Genomic DNA, 23,606 nt, shown 5'->3' with positions numbered 1-23,606 from the left:
TCCAGAATAAGCACCAGAACAATCCAAAGAAGTTCTGGGCAGGATTTAACAACCTCCTTCACCCAGGTAAAACTACTACCCCAACCCCTGAGAAGCACATCGGGAAAGATGCGGAGGAAATAGCCAACACCTTTAACTCCTTCTTCACCAATACTATCCAATCACTTGCCAGTCAACTAACCTCCACTGCCCCACCTACCTCTCAACCTCATGAAGCTGCCCACACCTCCTTTAACCTAAACCCTGTCTCTTCCTCCTATATTTGTACCCTCTTAAAAAACTTAAACCAACCACCCTGGCGTCTGATCACCTCCCAGCGGAATACTTACAAATAGCATCCGAAGCCATCACCTACCCCATATCCATCCTGATCAATAGAACTATAACTGAAGCCAGCATTCCCTCTTCTTGGAAGATTTCTTATATCATCCCTCTTCATAAAGGAGGTACCTCCACTGAAACATCCAACTACAGGCCAATAGCAATCCTGTCCCCAATAGCAAAAATTATGGAAAGATGTGTTCACAAACAACTCCTTCACTACTTAACCCTTAATCGTCTCTTATCTAACTCCCAACATGGCTTTCGCCCCCACCATAGTACAACCACCGCCCTCCTTTCCTTTGTAGACTCCATTAATAACAATCGTAACAACAAACTAATATCCTCCGCCCTCTTTCTTGACCTATCGAAAGCGTTCGATATGGTCAATCACCAACTCCTACTTAATACCCTAGAAAGCCTACATCTTAGCACCCCAGCACTAAGCTGTTTTAAGGCGTACCTCACTGGTAGGCAACAAGCTGTCCTGTGGCAAAACAAACTATCAGACCTGCTCCCAAATACCATCGGTGTTCCTCAGGGCTCCATACTTGGTCCTCTTCTGTTTTCCATCTTCATAAACGACCTTCACTCAGTCATTCCCATATCCACCTGCATACAATATGCTGATGACTCCACCCTGATCTGCTCTGATGTCTCCCTCTCAAAACTCCAAACAACTACTCAACTCTGTTTTACTTTAGTTGAGAAATGGTTCACTGACTTGAAACTCCTACTCAATCCAACAAAAACTAAAGTACTCCTATTTTTCCCCAACGCCAACACACCCTTTGGCAACGAACTCCCAAATACTAACATTACAACCTTCCATGTTAAATCCATCAACGGAACCATCATAGCCCCTGTCACCAGTACCAAATTACTAGGTGTTACCATTGACCATAAGCTTAAATTTGACATCCACATTACCCAAACCATTAAATCGGTTAACAGAAAACTTGGATCCATGTACAGAATAAAAAACTTCTTAACCCCCTCTACCAAACTAACTATTGCCCAAACGCATCTCCTCTCCACCCTACTATATGCCTCCCCAGTTCTTTCTTTCCTCAATAAACGTGAACTTAACATGCTCTCTCTTGCTTATAACCATATTGCTAGATTCATAACAGGTTCTCCATATCGCACCCACCACTGCCTTAACCTTAGGAAACTTGGTTGGTTGGAACTACCCAATCTTCTCAAACTTAACCAACTCACAGAAGCCTTTAAAATAATCCACCATCCAGACAGAACTCCCTCACTGTGTAGTATTTTGACCCCCTACTCCAACCTTAACTCCCTTCGATCAGCTAATAACGTCCAGATCTTAACGATTAAATCTAAGAACTCGGGTGGTGATGCCCTGTATGCCAACTCCATTGGAAAGCCTTGGAACTCCCTGCCAAACACCCTTAGACTCATGACCTCACATAAACAGTTCAAAAATAACCTCAAAAACCATCTTAAGCTACAATGGCTATGCCCATGCACAGAACCTGACTAACCTGTCAAATCTCCTGTACTCATAATGTGCCCTGATAATTAGTTACCTAGACCATTATTTCCACTGTGTTTATCCTATACAACTAGTTTGTTTAACCTGTTGCTTTGCTACTTGTGCTTATATAAAATCTATGTTATTCCTATTCTTATATTGTGAATGTAACATGTTCTCATCATGTATTGCCACTATGCTGGAGCTTTTCTCCCCGGGCCTCTACTGAAAAGGGATATGTATCCAGCTGGACTAGCCCGGTCAACAAATGTAAAATAAATAAAATAAAATAAAATAAATAAATATCTTTAAAAGAAATAAGGAATACAAACTCATATCTTAACTATAGGTAATTCAGGTTTTACAGTAATCAAACAAAATCTGTAAATTAATCCATTAGTCATTTCTTTTATATTTGATAAACACCACAAAACAGTTATGAAAAATATGAAGGACCACTAATTTAGACATTTGGAGGGAACTCAATAAACTGAATCCACATTCAGATGCTTTGTTAAAGAATATGACCACTCAAGGCATTTGCAATATGTCTGTCCAAAGACTTACAAAACATCAAAAACTGGATAATATACATAGACACAGAGTTATCTTTGGAAGAAAGCCATGCAAGACATATTATCCCTGACCTAATGGAATGGTCTGTTGCTTGAGGTTTAGTTCTAAATGTTTTATATCCTACAAGGCTTTTCCTTGAAATAGGGTAGTACATTGCCGTGAGGTCCTCAGCTTATCTGCTGGTCTTCAGGTAAGAAATTCCTGTAACAGGTATTGTGACCATCTTCCACAGACCTCTCAGCTGCCCCTGGTTGGGAGAAACATTCCTATTTTTATACCTGATTAATCCCTGTACATGATGTACATATTTCTGGAGGTGTGTCACCATTCAGGCTTGATTTACACCTTCACACAATTTTATAAATCCCCCTCACCACACCTGATTTTTAAGCTTTTTGGTACATGGACACAGTGCATGACCGACATATTAGTGGCATCAATAACCTACATCTCCCTTCCTCAGAAGCAAAAATAAATGAATTTTGTCATACAAGTCATTAAAGTTTCCAAATTTAACACTGTCTCTTTAATAATGCGCTTCTATTTGTCCACCATTTTCCTCACGCTCTGATTTTTAAACCTGTTTCTGAGCAATATCCCACATTCCTACTTGAAGCAGGATGAGTTATATGATAGTTGGCATTCAAATGTTATGCTAATTATAGTTCAGATTTTTGGCTGGGTGTACCTACTTTTAAGGACCTATGTTCCCAACCGCACTGTCTACAGGTTGAGAGGTATGTCCTCATTTTAATGTTCTCCTATCAGCTTTTTTATTTTTTTAATTTTAACTGTAAAATATCCCAGAGTGGTAGTCTCCTAAACATTCCATCTTAGAAAACTTGAAGCATGCTTGAGAGCAAATCAATCAAGAAATACAAGAGAAAAAACGTATGTTGGCATAAGCCAGTACCATATATATATATATATCACTGTATCATTTATTGAGGAAAAAAATATATATCATAATAATGAACTGGTAAACAGCAAGAAACAGCAGTATATGTTTGCAATTAAATTCTCTGTCAAAAATATCTGCATTTTTTGATGAATACCTCATATAAGCCCTGCATTTAATTTGGCACTACCTCCTTTATCTTACAAGTCAATTCCAGTATTTGTCGGATCTCTAATCTAAAACCAGAGGATAGTATAAACAAGAGTCAATTGTGATTTGAATAGCAAATGAAATGTAACTGATCTGTCTTAAACATTAAAACAAACAAAATATTGCTAATATACAGCAATCAAGGGATTCATTTTGCCAATTTTGTGAAGGGTTTGACTTATTCTGCAATTTTTGGGTGTCAGGGCTTCTATTTGCTTGTAAAAACCAGACATATAGTGCATGATGCTAAATCTCTTACTTCAGATTCTGCAGTATGTACTAAGTGATGACATTATCTATAATGGTGTATGGAAATGTTGAGATGAATCAGAAAATTTTAATTTACTTAAATCATTAGCATGTACACTTTGAGCTCTTTAAACCATTCTGTGGTGCTGAACATGTATTGGATTATTCCATAGTGTTTAATTAGTTTTTGGTGTAAATCTACAGGAATTCAAAGGCAAGACTTTCTCTTATGTGTTCTGTGCTTAACTTTGGTCAAAGTGAATGCAGCATTCTTTGCCTGAACCCTTATATCATTTTCTTCTGCTTATTTGCCTGATAACTCTGCAGTCATATATTAATCATTGGTAAGAGCATGAAGTCAAACTTGTTTCTTAAAAAAAAAGTTAAAATGTTTTTCATAGAGCATGCATGCAATTCAGTGCCTGTACTACAACCTTGACTGACAATTGTTGCGTGACACAGCATCAAAAAGCCAAGTTCCGTGGTGCTTTATTACTTCAGAATTGAAAGTGTTTGGTCTGTTTGTTAAGAGAAGTATGATGCTTTAGTTTGCAGTAAGGGATGGAAAGAAATGTTTGCAATGATTCAACAACTGATGTGTTAATCTCTCCCTTTAGTCTTTTCCTTCACCTCTTACAGGCTCTATCTTCAATCTCCTTTCCTCCCTTGCTAGTTCTTACTGTAACTGACGATGGGTTTTCTTCTCGACTGGCTTCATTTTTGCTGTTCTTCCAGGAGAAAAATCTATTACCTGCATCGGCGGTACAAGTTCATGAGCAGGTTGGTCTGAGCGGCATTGGTGAACTATAGCTCAACAACTCATGTTTATTAAAGTGCAATGGCTTAAAATCCATCTAGTTTTGTTTCATTTATCAGTGCTTTATTCTGTATATCTTATATATTTCATCTGCATTTCAGCTTTATTTCAGTAAGATTGTGTAATTGCCTGCCAGCTTATCGCCTAATCTACCACCATTTTCTGTTACTAGTGAAATCTGTTAAATTTATGACAGGCATACCTTATGTGCATTGACATTTATGTTAGTATTTTCTGTTTACAATAACGGATCTGGTTTATTTTAAATGATGAGTTTTATTAAGAATCATAACTCATATTATATAGGAAGAAGGCTTTTCTTTGCTTCAATGGTTTGAAAAGGCCTTTTGTAAAACTGCTTTCAACTGAACATTAGCAGAATCACTGCTGTCTAAACTAAAATATTTTTAATCCTCAGTTGAAGAAGACTATCTCTATAATATGCATTGTAAATGGGAATACCAAAATTCATAATTAAATAAGGTAGTATTGCCACAGGTGTACTTTATCCAGAGCATTGATGCCACTAAGGTTTTACCAATGCTCTGAATCAACAAAGTATCTATCTTCAGTGTAATCTTTTTCTGTGCATTTCTCCGAAAGTCAGAATAAATTCATAACAGAAATACATATGGATATAGCACTATAGCACTCACAAATTTAGTTTGTTTTTTATCCACACATTTCAGAACTAATGTTAGTGTCACATGACACATTTTATAAAGATGAATAATTTATGAAGATTTAAAAGTGGCATTGCATCTAAACAGTAAAATCAAGGGCAATGCTGCTGCAGTTTTGTATATACATGGTGAACATGAAAAGGTTATTTTAAATGTAACTCTCTTTCGATGTACTCACCTTTCTTTGTTTAAACTGCCAGAATACAAAGTTGTTGTCTGATTGATGTTCCCATTTAAATAAGATGATGCTTTTTACGACTGGAAAAAAGTTAGTACTTTTCAAAAGTTAGATTTTTCTAGTGCATGCCAAGCTTTGCAGAAGCATTAAGCAAGACAATTCTGTAAAATTCCTGATCTTTGCTGCCTGGGATGACATGATTGTCAGACCTCGATGCTTTGCCAGAGATGGCCTGCATCTGTCACCCCTGGGGTTCCGGATACTGGCCAAGTCTCTTGCCACCCCTATAGTACCTTTTTTAGGTGGTGTTCCAAAGATCAAATTACCACCATAACAGCTACAAATAAATGCAATTTAAGGGTCATGTTGCTCAACGCTAGAAGTCTAAATCTCAAAATGCACTTGCTCGAAGTACTCCTTAAAATGGAGAATATTGACATTTGTGCTGTAACAGAGACCTGGTTCAAGGCAGCAGAAAGCACCCCTGCACTACCAGGCTACAACTCATTCCACATCTTTTGGTCCCAGAACTTGGACTGAAGCTCCAAAGGCGGTGGTGTCTCCATATTCATAAAGAATGTGCACACCTCCAGACTGGTAGCCCAATATAACACATCTGAGATTCTTCAGGTGCAGCTAGCATTGACGGCGATTCAGGTCGTAGCCTGCTATAGGTCCCCAGCCATGTCCCAAGATTCACACTCCACATTCCTAAGCACCCTGGAGAATATTAGGGTCCAACCTAAAACTCTCATACTGGGCGACTTCAACTACCCCTCCATTAACTGGGAAAATTACTCATGTACCAATACATTTGCCCAACGCTTTCTGGAATTCATTAATTCCAATGCCCTGGACCTACTTATTCTTACCCCCACTAGAAGTAGCAACATCCTTGACCTGGTCATTACTAACATGGGCAACTGTTGCTCCACACCAATAGTCAACTCCTCCCTGGTTAGATCCAATCACAAGCTAATCACCTTGTAAATCCACATCCCTCCCACCCTCCCAACAAAGGTAACCACCATGAAAAACTTCTCCAAAGCTAACTTTGGGCTCCTAAAAACAGAGGTGCCTAACTTCACGTCACCCATGCAAATGTAGAATAATTGCATGACCGCCGAATCATACACCAATGCACTGTACGAACATGTACACAAATGCATGGATCTCGCCATACCCAGTAGAACTAAGATGCTCTCCTCAAAAAAGAAGGAAGCCAATCTGGTGGTCCCCTGCCATAAACAAACTCTACAACAGAAGGAGGAAACTGATGCGGAATAAGGTGAAGTCCCAAGACTGAAAAGACTCCCTTATCAGCCTCAGCAAAAGGTTGAGATCCCTCATCAAATTCTCTAAAGCTAGCTATGGAAACAGAATTGCAGCAGATAGTAAATACAACCACAAGGCCTTGTATATTTATGTAAATAATCTCCATGGCAATACCCAGATTTGCTCTGAGCTACTGCACAATGGTATCTCCTATACTGAGCCAACAGATATTGCAAATATACTGGCAAACAGATTCAGTGCTAACTTTACCCCTCTCTCCCCCCAAAGGACCAATCACAATACCAGTAGATTGCCAGGCACCCAATATTACTGCTGCACAGGTTAAAACAGCACTGTCCAAGGCCAAGAATACAGCTTCTATGGGACCTGACAGTATCCCTGGCTGTGTTCTACATGAACTACAGAGTGAACTGGCACCTCAACTGTGTGCCCTGTTCAATCACAGCCTCACCTAAGGCTTTGTCCCTACCGAATGGCGTACTGTTACAGTTATCCCTCTCCACAAAGGAGGAGAGACTACAGACCCCGGGAACTATCGCCCCATTAGCCTGATGAGTCTGATATGTAAAGCTATGGCACTCATCATCATGGACCTTATAAACAAGGATATAGGGAATCTTCAAACTCTGGATCCTACACAGTTTGCTTTTGTGAAAGGTAGATCATGCCTGCTCAACTTGGTTGACTTCTTTGAGTCAGTTACCAGAGATGTGGATGAAGGTAAGGTGGTTCATACAGCCTACCTTGATCTGGCCAAGGCCTTTGATACCATTCCCCACTCAGGAATCATAGAAAAACTTACTAAGCTAGGCATCAACCCCTATATCACTAGGTGGGTTGCAAACTGGCTCACAGATAGAACCCACAGTGTGAAAGTAGCTGACTCCAAGTCAGACTGCTGACCAGTCACGAGTGGAGTCCCACAGGGTTCGGTCTTGGGTCCTCTCCTGTTTGGTATCTATGTTTCTGAAGTCCAGGCCAACATAAAGGTACTCTAGCTGACAAAGTTTGCAGATGATCGCAAGTTGGGAGCTATTATTAACTCCTGAAGTGATGCTGACATCCTGCAGAAAGGCCTCAATGAGAACAACGACTGGTGTCAGAACCAAGGCCTTAAGCTCAATGCCAAAAAATGTGTCTTTATCCCCTTTGGGAAAAACCCGGTTCCCTTGAATTACCACATTGATGGTAGTCCACTGAACACAGAAGGCATTATAAGAGATCTGGGAACACAGGTTGACAGCAACCTCTCTTTTGACCACCACGTTGCCACTGTGGTCAGAAAGTCCTTCTCTGTGGCACATCTCATTACTAAGAGTTTTGCATCCAAGAAGAAAGAGGTCATTGTTTCCCTCTACTCTTCCCTCATTAGGCCAATCATCGAGTACAATGCCCCATTTGGGATGTACCTCACAAGACACCTGCAACAACTGAAGAAGCCGCAAACGTACCTCACAAAGAGGATCCTAGGCCTTAAACACCTGTTCTATATGGACAGACTCAAAAAACTTCAACTATTCTCTGTCTCATATCGCCTACTTAGCGGCGATCTCTGCTTGACTTACAAAGCCATGTCTGACCCAGCTCTGTTAGAAATGCTACATCTAAAGAAATCACAATCCCTCCACACCACACTCTCCAGAGACCTCAACCTCACTACCACAATCAACAGAACATGCTGGAGGGACAGGTTCATAACCCAGAGAATGCCCCTGCTATGGAATAGACTTCCCATACATGTCAAGCAGAGCACCTCACTGGCCCTCTTCAAGATAAATCTTGATGAGTGGATGAGAAATAAAAAATTCACCCCAGGGATCACTCCAGTGGCTCTACTCGACAGAGGCACTAGGAACTAAGGTTGGGTGGCATGATGCCAGGGTAATCCTATGGCTAGGCTTGTAAAGGTTCCAGGGCCATTAGCCTAGAACACACCTATGAATCTATTCTCTGTATCCTGTTATCTTCTCCCCATATGCATTTGTTTTGATTCCTTGCTTAATAGTAAACTTGTAGATTGCATTCAACCACTAATGCACAGAGCATATACTCTTTATTCATAAATCGTACAACAAATAGATCATATAGCTTGAGACATAAATCCCAACATATAGTGAAAATTCAATTTCTGTCTCCTAATATATATTGCAATAGATATATTCTAGGAGAGATATCCTTTACTTCACCTCTTCAGAGTTGATATTCGCATTCCCCAAATACTCCCAATTCATGAAATCAGATGGACAAGAAACTTGGTAAGGCAAACGGCAACTAAGACAAAGCCTGGTGGTGTCACATATTTGTTTTTATTTCATAGGAGTTGAAGTAAATGAGCATAGACTTTATTGAAATGCTATGACATGTAACTATGATACTGATGAGTGTGGTAACTGATAATAAGACGTCATTAAAATATAAGGATATACAAATTAGTGGATTACAGGGAAATCATTTTTTTCTTTTTCTTTTTCTTTCCTTTCCTTCTCAGCTTTCCCCTCTCTTCGTTAATTTATTAATTGTTTCTATGATTTGTTTTCCTGCTAAATGCATACATCATTTGATAAGTTAAATTTGTTACTGCATACAAGCACTCGGAGTACATAATAAAAGGAGGATGAGCATTGTGCTTGAGTCCAGCTTCATTTACTCATTAACATCAGCATAACGGGGTCACCATTGCAATTATTACATAGCCAAGAAGAGTGTATATAGGATTTTAGGTAGTTTAATTGGGTTTTCTTTTCCCTAATTAGTGTAGGAACTTTTGATAGTCCATATGTTAGTGTATAAAAGGAAAACTTTGTAGAATTTAAGTTAGTTAAGTTATTAGAATAACTGTAGTAAATTATGATTCTAAACACACACACAGAGCCTACTGACAGCTTTTGGATAAAAATAACTACTTTCATAATTCATGTGATGCTACACATAATTTGGAATATTTATCTCGACAAATGTTGTGGCAGCTTTGAAAATTATTTATTTATTTATTTATTTATTTAATTTATTTATTTATTTACATTTGTTTACCGGGAAAGTCCGACTGGAAACATGTCGATTTTCAGCAGAGGCCCAGGGAGAAAAGCTCCACAGTACAATAGAATGCAGTACATGAGAGAACAAAATATAGAACATACAATTGATTTTAATACATAAAAGGTTAGAAGTTAACAGTTTTAGTTAGTACAGTAGACAGTCATTGAGGTGCATAGTAAAAACATTGAGGTGCATAGTCAAAAACTTAAAAAAAAATAAAGGTTTATGATTACATGACATTAAAAGGTATGATGAATACATTTCTGAAAATGGATAACTCTCATATTGCCTTTTTATAGTAAGCAAATGTGTTACAGGATTTGATTTCAAAAGATTATACTAATATGGTAAACTCATTAGAAGAAAAAAGAAAAAAAAGTTATTTTATGTAAAAATATTTTAGTTATGCATTTTTTGCGTACTGACATCAAGGGGGATGTTTATAATGGTAATAGGTAAAATCAAAACAGACTTTATACATTTGCTAATATAAGTGAGTATCGCTAGCCACTCAGTGTAAAATATGGCTCTAGGTGATTCAGTCATGTTGACTCATGTTGCCAAATGGGCATGGGTAGCTACTGCTGATAAGTGGGTTGAAGACCTGGCATACTCCAATCTACATCAGGGACCCATGCTAATGGTGGGAGGGGTGTATGTGCCCCTATTGGCCAGTGTGTGCCTAATATAACACCCAGCAGCCCTGAGTCAATAAGCTACTGGCTTCCCAGTGTCCACTTGCCCAGCCTGGGTTACTTAGATAGCTCTGTTGAGCCAAAGCTGTACATAAAACCAATCAGCCTGCCAAACATGAACTAAAAATTGCTATGCTCAATGTAGGTTCACTGACGGGACTGAGCTTGAAAGTGGATGACATGATGGTACAGAGGACACTGGACCTCCTATGTATCCAAGAGACAAAATGGAAGGGAGTGTAGCAAAGCCACTTGGCTTGGGATCCAGAGTCTATTAGTCAGGAAGAGAACAGGCTAGAAATGGTGTCAGAATTGTGTTGACAGAGATGCTACAGAAGGCAGTAAGGGATATCATCAAAATTAGTGACAGACTCATGGGGATCAGACTCCAGTGTAATGACAGGGCAGTAGTCATAATCTCAATCTATGCCCCACAGCAGGGATGTGATAGTGAGGAAAAGAGTGCATTCATACAACAGTTGAATGAGCTACTAGATAAAGCAGGACAACATGAATTTATCTCAGTAATGGGTGGCTCGTATGGGTCTCTATCATTTAATCAAAATACATATTCATCAAATACGTATTCATCAAACAGTAATCAGTGAAACTCATTTCAGTGAACCCCAGACTTTTTACCAGGGTTTGGAAGCACTTGGCCATAAATGCAACTTTTCCCTTTTCCCCACTGTAGTGCAATCTTGGAGTTGGTATATATAGCTGGGGGGTGCAGGGGGAAGTCCCCAGTTGGGTGGGTTTGATTTAGTGTGGTGTCTGTTCCACAGTGCTGGTGGGTGAGTGGTTCCTAACCCTGGTAAAAAGTCTGGGGTTCACTGAAATGAGTCTCGCTGATTAGTGTTCAATGAATACATATTTGAAGAATTGATTAAGTGGTATACACCCAACTTGAAGAATGCATGCATTGAAATAGACAGAACAGGATATGAGGACTGGCTGGATCCACATGGGCGGGGCAACAGGAATAAAGAAGGAGAGGCCATTCTAGAATTCTGTCTGAAAAATGGCTTGATAGTAGACAACCTATGGTTCAGAAAGAGAGAGTCATAAGATCACATACAAGAGTTGCCAACATGCAACTCAGGTAGACTTCCTCTTAGTTAGGAAAGGGTTCTGAGGTAGAATCAATGATTAAAATGAAGAAAAAAAAGGACAAACAATAAGGTGAGCCTTCACTGAAAACACCAAGTAAGAATCCAAAAACAATTTCAGTGAAAGGAAATGCTAAGCAGAAGAAATACTTTAATTTTGCAAACAGAAATGATAAAGCTTTCAGGCTACTGCCCTTCTTCGGTGTGTAGTAAAAAGCCATTAATTAGAAATTTAATTTATATAAACTCAAATTAAAATCATGTGACACAGCCCCAGTCAGGAAACAAATTCAATTAGATATCATAAAATGCATAAAATATTTATAAAAACATTATTCATAACATATGCCTTTTATAAAATATTTTTAATAAAAAGATTTTTTTAACATTTTCAAACCATTTGTCTCTTCTTCAAAACGGGTTTGAGGCTAACAACCATATTAATTCCTGGAGCAATATCTGCCTGCAGCCTCACAATCCATTCATACTCACATAGTTATGCAGTATTATTTGAGTTTGTAAAAATTAACTGTCTAATTAATGGCTTTTTTACTACACACTGAAGAAGGGCAGTAGCCTGAAAGCTTTGTGATTTATGTTTGAGAAATTAAAGTATTTCTTCTACTCAGAGTTTCCTATCACTGAAATTATTTTTGGTAGAATCAATGATTGCAAAGTCATCCCCATTGAAACAGCCCACAGTATAAACCACTGGTTGCCACAATTATTTGCAAGCAGTGGTCAAAGAAGGTTCTAAAGTCAACAGATACCAGGCTGAAGATATGGAAGTTAACTGGAGAGAAAACACAACAGATCAAGGAATTAGACAGGGCTGTAGCATCCCAAGAAGAGGATGAAATAGGTGGAGTGGAAGAAGAATGACAGCACCTCAAAACAGCATACGTGAGGACTTCAGAACAGATGTGTGGCTAAGCAAGGTATGGAAATAAGGTACATAAGGAAAGCTGGTGGTGGAATGCAGAAGTCAGGGAAGTCATCAAAAGAAAGAAGGAGTGCAGGAAAATCTAGGAATTAGAAAAGATGGATCAGGCTAGGAAGGAATACTGGTTGGCTAACAAAGAAGCTAATAAAGGAGTTGCAATAACAAAGAATGGGAAATTGGAGGCATTCTACCAGCTTCTGGAAAGAGACTCTGTAGGTGGCACAAAGAAACTACATCAGGTTGCAAGACAAAGACAGAAAGATAAAGAAGATAGTCAGACACCCTTCATAAGGGATGCCAGCAACATGCTGCTCACCCATCCGCAGGGCATCAAAGGCAGATGGAAGGAATACTGCTAGCAGCTTCTGAATGAAGAAAACCCCACAGAAGCTGTGCTGCTCCAGACACAGCCTACAATGAGAGACGATAAAGAGCCCACCCTTGAAGAGCAGGAAGTAAGAATAGAACAAAGGAAAATGAAGTCAGGGAAAGCAGCAGGCTCAGATGAGGTCACAGCAGATATGCTAAAGATGCTGGATGAGAAAGGGGAGAAATGGCTTGTGAGGCAGTATGGAGAGAAAGACATATCCCAGATGACTGGAGAATTAGCAAAGTCATGCCTGTATACAAGAACAAAGGGAACATGCACAACTGTGGGCAGTACAGAGGTATCAATCTCCTATCACATTGCATGAAAGTTCTGGAGAGGGTGATTGATAAATGGATATGCTGAGTAGTAGAAGGTATGACTGGAGGTAAGCAGTTCCAATTCAGATCACTATGCAGCACAACTGACCTGATGTTTGCAGTGAGACAGATAGTCAAGAAGAAGCTATAAATGAGGAAAGATACAACTGGGCATTCCTAGACTTGGAGAAAGTGTATGATAAGGTTCTAAGAAAGCTGATTTGGGCAGAACTGTGGCGGTTCGAGGCCCCAGAAATATTGGTAGAATTACTGCAGGCTGTGTACAAGACCCAATGACCCAAGTACAAACAGTGTTCGGTCTCACTGAGGGGTTCCCAGTGGGAGGTGGTGTACATCAGGGTTCAACTCAGAGCCCACTGCTGTTCATACTGGTGATGATTAGCAAACAGGTCGGAGGGAATAGATGAACAAAGTTGCTGTATGTAGACTCTGAGCAAGTACTTCAGCAAAGGATAGGGGAATGAAATGCAAAACTGAAGACACATGGGATGAAACTATGTTCATATAAGACTGGTAATGGCAGCAAATTGGGGAAATCAGAAGAAGCTAAGACTTGAGATAGAAGGGAAAATAGTTGGACAGGTAAATATCTTCAAGTATCTGGGAGGGGTGGTTGACAAGAAGGGAGGTCAGAATGAGGAGGTCAGAGCTAGAGTCAGAAGGGCTGCAGCCAACTGGTAGACTGTCAGGGGTAGTGTATAATGGAACAATGCAAAAGAGACTGAAAGATAATGTGTACAAAACAGTGGTGTGACCAGTACTACTGTATGGTACAGGAACCTGGGCAGTAAAGGCAGAGCAGATGAGAAAACTAGAGATGATGGAAAGAAGTGTCTGAGATGGGTGGTAGGATGCACACTGTGGGACAGATGAAAAAATGAGGACATAAGAGCAGAAGCCAAAGTGGCTCGAATTGCAGTAAATAGCAAAGAGAGCAGATGACGGCGGTTCAGGCACATGTGCAGAAAAGCAGAAGACAGTCTGGTAAAGAAGATTTGGGACAGACAGAAAGAAGGTAAGAGGAAACAAGGGCATCCAGCAAAAAGGTGGATGGATTGTGTGAGACAAGACCTGCGACAGTCAGTCATGAGTGTCGAAGAGGGCAGGAGTGTAGCATTGAATCAACAGAGATGGCAACAGTTAAGATGACACCCAGCCCCCATGTAGAAAATGGGATAAAGGGGGTTGATGATGATGATGATGATGAAGTGAGTTCCAAGATATCTCAGGATAGTGAAGACAGCTGCAGACGTTCATTGCCTGGAAGGCTTTATGAGTGTATGGAAAAATGTAAAAAGGTTGTCTATTTGTCTTACATGAAATTAATAAGTGGCAACAGTGAAAAAGAAGTACTCTCAATGTTATCATTGTACAAAGACATATCTGCAATGATAGACACATCAAAATTAGTTTCTTATATTCTGGTTATTGACAATTGGTTCCCTACTGAAATGTCAACACTTAAAATGCCAAGTGCCAACAAGCCTAAAAGACTGAAAATATAGGAAAGAGCAAATCTTGAAAATCACTGTTCTCCTTTAAACTTCTTTTTGCATGGGGAGCAAGCACCCCTTCACCCCCATGTGGGAGCAAGCCCCCCACACACCCCAAAGTTATACATACCAACAAACAGATTACCATACCTCTGAGAAAAGGGAATATTCCAAGAAATGGCAGCTCTGACTTAGTATGTGTAAGTCTGATCTTTTCGTCATTCAGTCTCCATATTTCAGGACTCACTCTAGTGGGTCCTGATATTTCAATACCTTGTCATTCCTCAGGTATTGTGATAGGCCCTTTAGGGGGTGAAAAGGGAGTAAAGTTCGTACTGGAGCTGTCAGCCAATATGTTGGCAGTATCATTTGGTTCTGTATATGTATTGCCATTGTGCTGTAACTCAGAGCAGATCTGAGTATTGCCATGTAGATTCCTGACATAACTATAGAATGCCTTGTGGTTGTCTTTAGAATCAGCAGCAATTTTGTTTTCATAGCTAGTTTTAGAGGATTTGATGAGGGATCTCAGTTTTTTGCTGAGGCTAACAAAGGAGTTTTTCCAGTCTTGGGACTTCACCCTTTTCTGCAACAAATTTTTCCTTCTATTGTAGAGTTTGTTTATGGTGGGGGACCACCAGATCGGCTTCCTTTTTTTGGAGGAGAGCATCTTGGTTCTGTTTAGTATGGCCCATTCCGTGCACTTGTGTATGCGCTCATACAGTGCATTGGGGTATGATTCAGCAGTCTTGCACCTATTTTCCATTTGCATAGGTGTCATGAAGTTAGGCACCTCTGTTTTTAGAAGCCCAAAATTGGATTTGGAGAAGTTTTTTTATGGTGGCTTCCTTTTTTTTGGGGGGGTGAGGGTGGGATGTGGATATTCATGGTGATTAGCTTGTGGTCAGATCTGACCAGGGAGGAGTTGATTATTGGTGTAGAGCAACGGTCACCAGTGTTAGTAATGACCAGGTTAAGGATGTTTCTACTCCTGGTGGGGGTAAGAATGAGTTGGTCCAGGGCATTGGAATTAATGAATTCCAGAAAATGTTGAGCAAGTGTGTTGGTACATGAGTAATTTTACCAGTTAATGGAGGGGTAGTTAAAGTTTCCCAGTATAAGAATATCAGGTTGTACTCTAATATTTTCCAGTGTGTTTAGGAATGTGGAGTGGGAGTCTTGGGGCATGGTGGGGGATCTATAGCAGGCTACAACCTGGATTGCAGTTTTACCCAGTGTTAGTTGTACCTGAAGTATCTCTGATGCGTTATGTTGGGCTACTAGTCTGCAGGTGTGCATATCCTTTATGAATACGGAGACACCACTGCCTTTAGTGCTTCAGTCCAGGTTTAGGGGCAGAAAGGTGTGATATGAATTATAGCCTGATAGTGCTGTGGTGCTCTCTGGAGACTTGAACCAGGTGCATTTTGAGATTTACACTTCTAGCAATGAGAAGAATAACCCTCAAATTTCATTTGCTTGTATCTGTTATGGTGGTAATTTTATTTTTAGGACATTGCCTAAAAAAGGCACTATAGGAGTAGCAGACAAATACTGGTCCCCTTAGAATGACACCAGAAACTTAGCCAATTGTTGAAGTCAATCATTTTCTGCTTGTACTGTGGCATCATTCTGGGTGATGGTAGGATGATACCCAGAGCTAGGGTCATACCTGCCTGAGCTACAAGATCAGAGAGCTCCTCTATGTCTCTTTTCATGTAGTCCAGGGAGGTACATGTCAAGTCATTCATGCCAACATGGACAATGACAGAGTCATATTTGTACTTGTTGTGGGGTGACCTAAGTGCATGCATTATGTGGCTGATCCTGGCACCCGACAGGCAGCTGACCATAACTTTCTCCTTATTCAGCCTAGTGAGTGGGACATCAGTGTGCCTTACTATTGAGTCATCTATGACTAGCGTATTGGGTAAGTTGTTTTGCCTTATAGGCTTTGGTTGAGTGGCACACTGTTTATGTGAGATATGTGTCTCATGGTTTCTGCTGGGATGTGGTGGTTGTTTGTGTTTCTGCCTCAGAGGTCTCTGTTGTTTGGGCAGATTTTTATTGAGAGCCTCCATGAAAGTAGGTGTGTGTTTTGTGTTACTATGTGAGGGTTTTGGTGGTGTATGTTCTGGAGGGCTATGTGTTGAATGTGGTGTGGTGCTGGTGTTATCCTTCTCCTCTTGACTGTCTAATCCAGTCTTGCTGGAGAGTGCTTGGCTTCCAGTTTGGCTATATATGTGCATCTCTCACAAGTCATAGTGTTGTGAGGTAAGAGGAGAGGGTTGTCTGTGTACATGAGGCAGTTGCTGCACTATCTTAGGATGCCCAAGCTCACCAGGTTGACAGGAGAAAGCACAGGGAACTCATATTTAGACATGCCTGGATATGAGCTCACTATATTAAGTACTGAAGCCTTTTACAGGAAAAATGTCACTCAAAGTGTCTGAGTCTGTAGAGAGCACTGCAAAACACTCGAGGGGAAACCAATACTTAGACCCTGAAAATTTAAGGATGAAGTATTTAGGTATATATACTGCAGTTAGGAAGAAATCAAACAGTACTTACTGAAAATAAAGAATTAGCTTGTCAAGAATGATGAAAAGAAGGGAGTCACATGAATGGCTACTGCCTGGCTACTACTAATGCTGGTCTCAGCACAGCTTCACTCTGTTGGGATACAACACTCCTTTGCTTCTTCTCTCACCAGAAGCAAAATCTTAGCACCAATCCTAAGAAGAGAAGCAGGCCACAGCATGTTTGGTGATCCACAGTCTTGTCCCAGATGATGCAAGGGTCTGCATGTTTGTAACCTTCTTCTGGTGGATGCCTCAAATAGCAACCAGACCAATCAGGTATGTTAAGCACAGACACTCACTCTCCAACCAGAAACAGTCAGGAATCAATGCACTCTGCTCCTACTCTTACCAGGATCAGAATATAAGCACAGATTCCAAGCTGTCACCTATAAAGCAGTTATTAAGCTTTCTGGTGATCAGCAGTCCCCAGGAAATAATGTAACTACACTTCTTCTCTCACCAGGAGAAAACAGAAGCACTAATCCCAAGATGACTACTGAGAGTCAGAATGTGGGCTCTGCAATAACTGGTGGTCTTGCAATAAATGCTTAAAGGTAAGATGAAAAAAATGGTTTATCCTAAACACTGCAGTGTGCACTAGAGGAATTAGATGTGAAAGTAGGTAACTTTACTTTTACCTGTCTAAAAAGTTAAGTTTTAGTGGAGAGTCACTACTTTTAAAACAGCAAGATCGATTGAAAGGGGGTGGTCACTTTTTTATTCTGGTACTATGGAATACAGTAGGATGGCCAATAAATTTAAATAGCTGAAGGGGAGTGATTTCACAAAACAATAATTTTGTGCTTACTCACACCAACCAGTAAAAGCAGAGAGGAAATGAGATATACATGGTCAAATTAACATAAGGGGCAGGCAATTAAAAAGACAGTGGTGTTTAAGTACACAACAGTAACCGGGTGGGAGGGTGAGAAAAATTTCTGTCTGGCTCACAAGAGACAGAGCTGTGGTGTCTTTTCAAGTTTTAATGTGCAGTTAAAAGCAGAATACAAGTAAATCACAGTGTAAAGAAAACAAATCTCAGTATACAAAATAGAAAAAGCAATAAAATAATACAGAATACAACAAATAAAAAACAAACTAACCTTTCCCTCACAGCAAACTGTAGCAGAGTCTGGGTGAGTCTTTCTAGTAAAATTTTCAAAATTCAATTCCCCTCCCAGCCTCGAATTCAGAGCAACCTATGCAGAATTGTTGATAGAGCCATGTACAACCATGTAAATGGCTGCATAGATGCTGCTGTACCTATTAGAAGTAAGCCCAAAGTTGTAGAATAGTGTGTCTGTGTGTTGTACCTTTAAGAAGTATTTCAAGGACAGCAGGTGCCTATAAATAGCAAGCATGTGCTAGCTTCAGTGCCATTTTGAGAGTGCAGCCAGAGAGTGAGCATGTATGTGTGTGATACCTAGTTTGTTTATAAGTTTATCTAAGTTAAAGTTATTAAGCCTCAATCCTAATGTGTTTGTACATAATAATAATAATAATAATAATAATAATAATAATAGCTGCTTGAACAGAACACACAGAATTTTGTCTGTTTTATCCTGACCAGACGAGTGACAAAATAAACTCTAACGTTAAACCACATGGTGGAATCCTAACCATAATAGGCTATATAAAAAAAGGAAAAAAAAGTCATGGCTAAGATCACAACTCCCATAATGATAGGGGGTCTATAATTAAACTAAATAGGAAACTAAGAGGACTAATTCGGTACAACAAAGCCATTAATGAGCTCAAGATAGTCTCTTTGGCTAAAGACAACTACAAGTCCTTCTACAAGTCCTTCTACAGCTATATCTGAAACCTCAAAGGCAGCACACACCAGTGTGCTAGACTGGTGGTCAGTGGTATCACCTTCAGTGAGAAGAGTGACATAGCAAATTTGCTAGCTGACAAATTCAGCTCAAACTTCAATCCACCTCCCCCTGTCTGCCCCATGAAATACCTATTAGCATAACCCACCTCAACTATTAAAAGGTAGCAGGTCGTAGGTGCAATTGTTAAAGCCAAAACACAGCCTCAATGGGCCCAGACATTATCCCAAGATGCCTCCTAAATAGCTTGAAACATGGACTAACATGACCACTTCAGCCTCTTTTCAATGATATCCTCAAAGCAGGCTTTGTACCATGTGAATGGAAGACTGAAACAGTTTTCCCACTTCACAAGGGTGGACCATCAACTGACCCTGGAAACTACAGACCTATTAGTCTGATTACTCTATCTGTAAATTCATGGAAAGGATTGCCATGGAAATCATCAACAGACATGGGCAACCTCCAAACACTGGACCCAACTCAGACTTTAAGGGAAGGTCTTGCCTATTAAACTTGGTGGACTTTTTTGGCAAGGTCATCGAGTCAATGAATGATGGGAAAATGGTGCATATTGCCTACCTGCACCTGGCTAAGGTGTTTGATACAATACCCCACTCACGTATGGTTGACAGACTCACCAAACTGGGCATAAACCCCTGCACAGCTCATAGCAACAGATGCATCGTTCACTCTAGAGATTAATGACACCTTATAAAAATGGCATAGTCTGCAATGTTCAACATTTTTGATTGTGTTTATATTTAATCAGAAACTTAATTTAGAGGTTTTACTATTTTATACGTATTGGATATTTAACTGTTTATGTTTTATTTTTTTATAAGCGTTATGAATTTCTCTATTTATTCATCTTTTCAGAAGTTATTTGTGAATTTGCCTGATTACATTATATGTAATGCAAGGATACAAAGCAATTTTTCTTGTTTTCATTCATGCTATGTTAAATGTCATATGGCTTTATCACTTGTTGATTTTGTGTTATGCAAATGTTCCCAAAAGAGTCATTGTGCTCAGTCAGTTGAAGAAATCACTAGGCAAAATTGGTTTATTTTTTTCTTGAAGCTGCATTCACAGTATTTATTTATTTGTTTGTTTGACTCCCCTTTTCAGCTGAGACCCAGGGAGAATAGCTCCATAGCAGCAAAAAAAAAAAAAATATATATATATATATATATATATATATATATATATATATATATATATATGGGTCTAGGACTATTCACTGAAAGCACATTTCACTGAAAGTCAATGACTGTACACAAATCACTGAAAGCTCAAGTCACTGAATATATATATATATATATATATATATATATATATATATATATATATATATATATATATATAGTATACATCATAGTTGTATTTAGAATAGCATAGTTGAGCTAGCATAATAATTAGGCAAAAGATGGGTCAGATAAAGTATGTTATATTCACATACAGATATGCATACAAAAATAAACACATCTTAAGTAATAAACACATCTTAATATAAGTGAAAAATATTATAATACAGACCAGTACATAAATGTCAAAAGCATTTTTCAGTATTTCATTGTTCTAAAGTAGTAGTGCTTTGATGGTGTGCCTTCTTTGAATGTTGGGCATCGGACTGGCAACTCGGCACCATAAAAAATCCACTGCCAATCATTAGCGGACGGAAGTTCCACTGTGGTGACCCCTAACTGGGAAAAGCCAAAAGACATTACTATGGCAAATGAATTTGATAACTGAGATTTTGACAATTTGCCTTTTCTAGCCTTGCCTTCTCAAGTATATAACTTCCTTATGAACTACTTTTAAGATTTATTTATTTATTTTATTTATCTACATTTGTTTGCCGGGTAGTATGTGACTGGGCAGTTGGCCCATTTTCACCGGAGACCCGGGGAAAAAAGCTCTAGAAAATGCAAGACAGATAAATAAAAAATATACACAACTACATTAGTAAGAATCAAAAAGTAATTATCATCCACATTTTATGCAAACAAAATGATTAGATAATATTCTTCATTACAGCTACAACATTAGAAATGTAAATCACAAGGGTATAAATAACTAAGTAAAAACTGAAAACAGGCAGTGAGCAGACCTAACTGAAAAGACGTGTTAGTGTAATAGAAAGTTAACATTGAGATTTTGGATTACTGAAATAAGTACAGACCAAAAACAGTGAGGAAACAATATGATTGTAACACCTGAAGAATAATAGCCGTTGAGCTGTAATAGAGGGAAAGAGTATAGGCGAGAGAAAACAAAAAAGAAAAAATGAGCATAGGAGGAAAAGAGCCCAGGGCACTACAGGGACAAAGGCAGCTGCTTTTAAAATATTCTTTGATTTTTGTTTTAAATCGAGAATAGCAGGGGGTGCATCGTTTGCTTAGGGGAAGAGCATTCCAGGGATTAGCTACTTTGTGTGAGTCGAGGGAGTCACCATGGTAGTTATGTGGGGATTTGAACCTTACATGTGAAGCTTAAATATTCCAGAAGTGCTCTTACCTTAAATTGATATAATCACTGTGCATTTATTAGACATCATCATGGTTGTTATTTTGTTCATAACTCATACATCCATTAAATGAAATTGTTAGCTTTAAATGAAATGTGAATTATTGCAAATAAAATGTCACCCAAAGAAAGCAATACAGTTCACATGGGTGCTCAATTAATTTTTGACTTATCTGATGGACATGAACAGACTGATTTGGAGACCCTTAGGCATGCCCCAAGAGGTGGTTGTGGCTAAGTGTAAGGAAAGGAAGAAGTATTGCCAGTCTTAACAGGTACATGCTCTGCAATCCCATTTGAGCAATGGTGTGATCTTAACTGCAATCTGTTAACAATGGGCCATAGGGGCAGGGAGCCCTGCAGCAATGCATTATATTCAGATTACCTCACTGTACGTATGTGATTTATGCATAAGAGTCTGCATACTATGTTGCTGTAACTACTATGTGCAACTACAGCAAACATCATCAGTGTTGTTTGCAGTCAAATATTGTTCTTGTTTGTCCACTGACCAGCATGATGTTTGCAACTCCCTTCATATCATGGCAGCATCAAGTTGTCAGGGACAATAACATACTAAGTGAGGGTAATGGCTTTACTGTGGATTAGGGCTACTTAAATACTCATGGGGATTTCTGTGAGGATCCCTCTTTCTGAATTTTTGATTTCTACAGAACAAGAGACTAACAGCATGGTGAAAGCCTTCATCAAGTTGTTATGGCCAGTTTTTAAATGTAGTCTGTGCAGTCTACCATTAGTTGTCTTTATTGTATAGAGTCCCTAAAATCAGTTACTGTCAACAGTTATCTTAAAAGAGTATCCGAAGAGAAGAAAAAGTAATTGTGTGGAAAATTTTTCAGCTGCTTAACAAAACAAAGCATTAAGATGTTCAGAATTATTATTTGCTCCTATTGTCAACATTTCATTAGTCAAGAAGCATGTTTTAATGTTTGACACTTTTCTTTTAAGGGTATAATGCTTATATTTTTGTTAACATAACAGGTAAATTAACCCATCACTTGACCTTTTTTCAACCATGAACCACAACATGCAAAGTTAATAATGTCCATACATCCAAAAATGGATAGCTAAAGGTATTTACAAAATAAATAATTGCCTTACAAGTTACTAGTTTAAATTGACAGCTGCATATTACATGAATAATAAATGTACAAGCAAAAGACTGATCTGATAAATCAGCATCCTTAATCTTTTCCAACACAAACATGGTAAATTGTTTTCAAGCAGAAGACAGACTGTTAATGTTCTCACCTCGCTCTCATCCTACAGAATATCTCTATCTATATCATCTCCTGCTTCAAACACTTCTGCTGACTCCTTCTTAACAAGCTGTCACTTTTTATTTCCTCCTTAATGCTTTCTATGGGGAATTAACTTGATTATAGTTAATACTGTGATACTTATCTACCCTGACATTTCGTTATTGTTAAACTGTGATACTTGACCTACTCTGACATGTAACACGGTATACTTTATCTACCCTGACATTTGATTATTGTTAAAACTGTGATACTTTATCTACTCTGACATGTAACACTGTATACTTTATCTACCCTGACATTTGATTATTGTTAAAACTGCGATACTTTATCTACTCTGTCATGTAACACTGTATACTTTATCTACCCTGACATTTGATTATTGTTAAAACTATGATACTTGACCCACCCTGACATTTTTATTTTCTATATTCTCTTTAACCGCTGTATCAGTATCTACTTGATTTACAGCTATGACTTCTTAGTAGCTCTGTGTAACCTAAAATTCATTTTATTTTTATTTTTACTTTTCTTTAATTGTTATTGTATTTGTATTTGTAATACTGTTACTTTAACTAGTTGTAGCTTGGAGCTTTTCTCCCCAGGACTCCATTGAAAATGGGCTCCACAAGGCTCAATGGACCACCCTGCTAAACAAACTGCAAATAAA

General features: G+C 38.9%; 1 protein-coding gene across 7 annotated transcripts in view; it reads left to right on the top strand.

Moving 5' to 3' along the window:
• Nucleotides 1-23,606, top strand: part of ANO4 (anoctamin 4) — a 1,520,875-nt gene that overhangs the window by 537,765 nt on the left and 959,504 nt on the right. For 4 of the 7 annotated variants that reach the window (XM_044087781.1, XM_044087780.1, XM_044087779.1 and 1 more), the window contains one exon: nt 4,488-4,532. In XM_044087781.1, coding sequence (XP_043943716.1) covers nt 4,488-4,532 — 45 coding nt within the window. Of the gene's footprint in view, nt 1-4,391; nt 4,533-23,606 lie in introns of all 7 variants that reach the window. The other 3 variants (XM_044087784.1, XM_044087782.1, XM_044087783.1) reach the window with 2 other exon arrangements.

This window comes from Protopterus annectens, chromosome 11.part0 (assembly GCF_019279795.1).
Source record: "Protopterus annectens isolate FY-2018-M chromosome 11.part0, PAN1.0, whole genome shotgun sequence".
Classification (NCBI taxonomy): Eukaryota; Metazoa; Chordata; order Ceratodontiformes; family Protopteridae; genus Protopterus; species Protopterus annectens.
The sequence above is the reverse complement of the archived record's forward strand: the minus strand, read 5'-3'. Positions and strand labels throughout refer to the sequence as shown.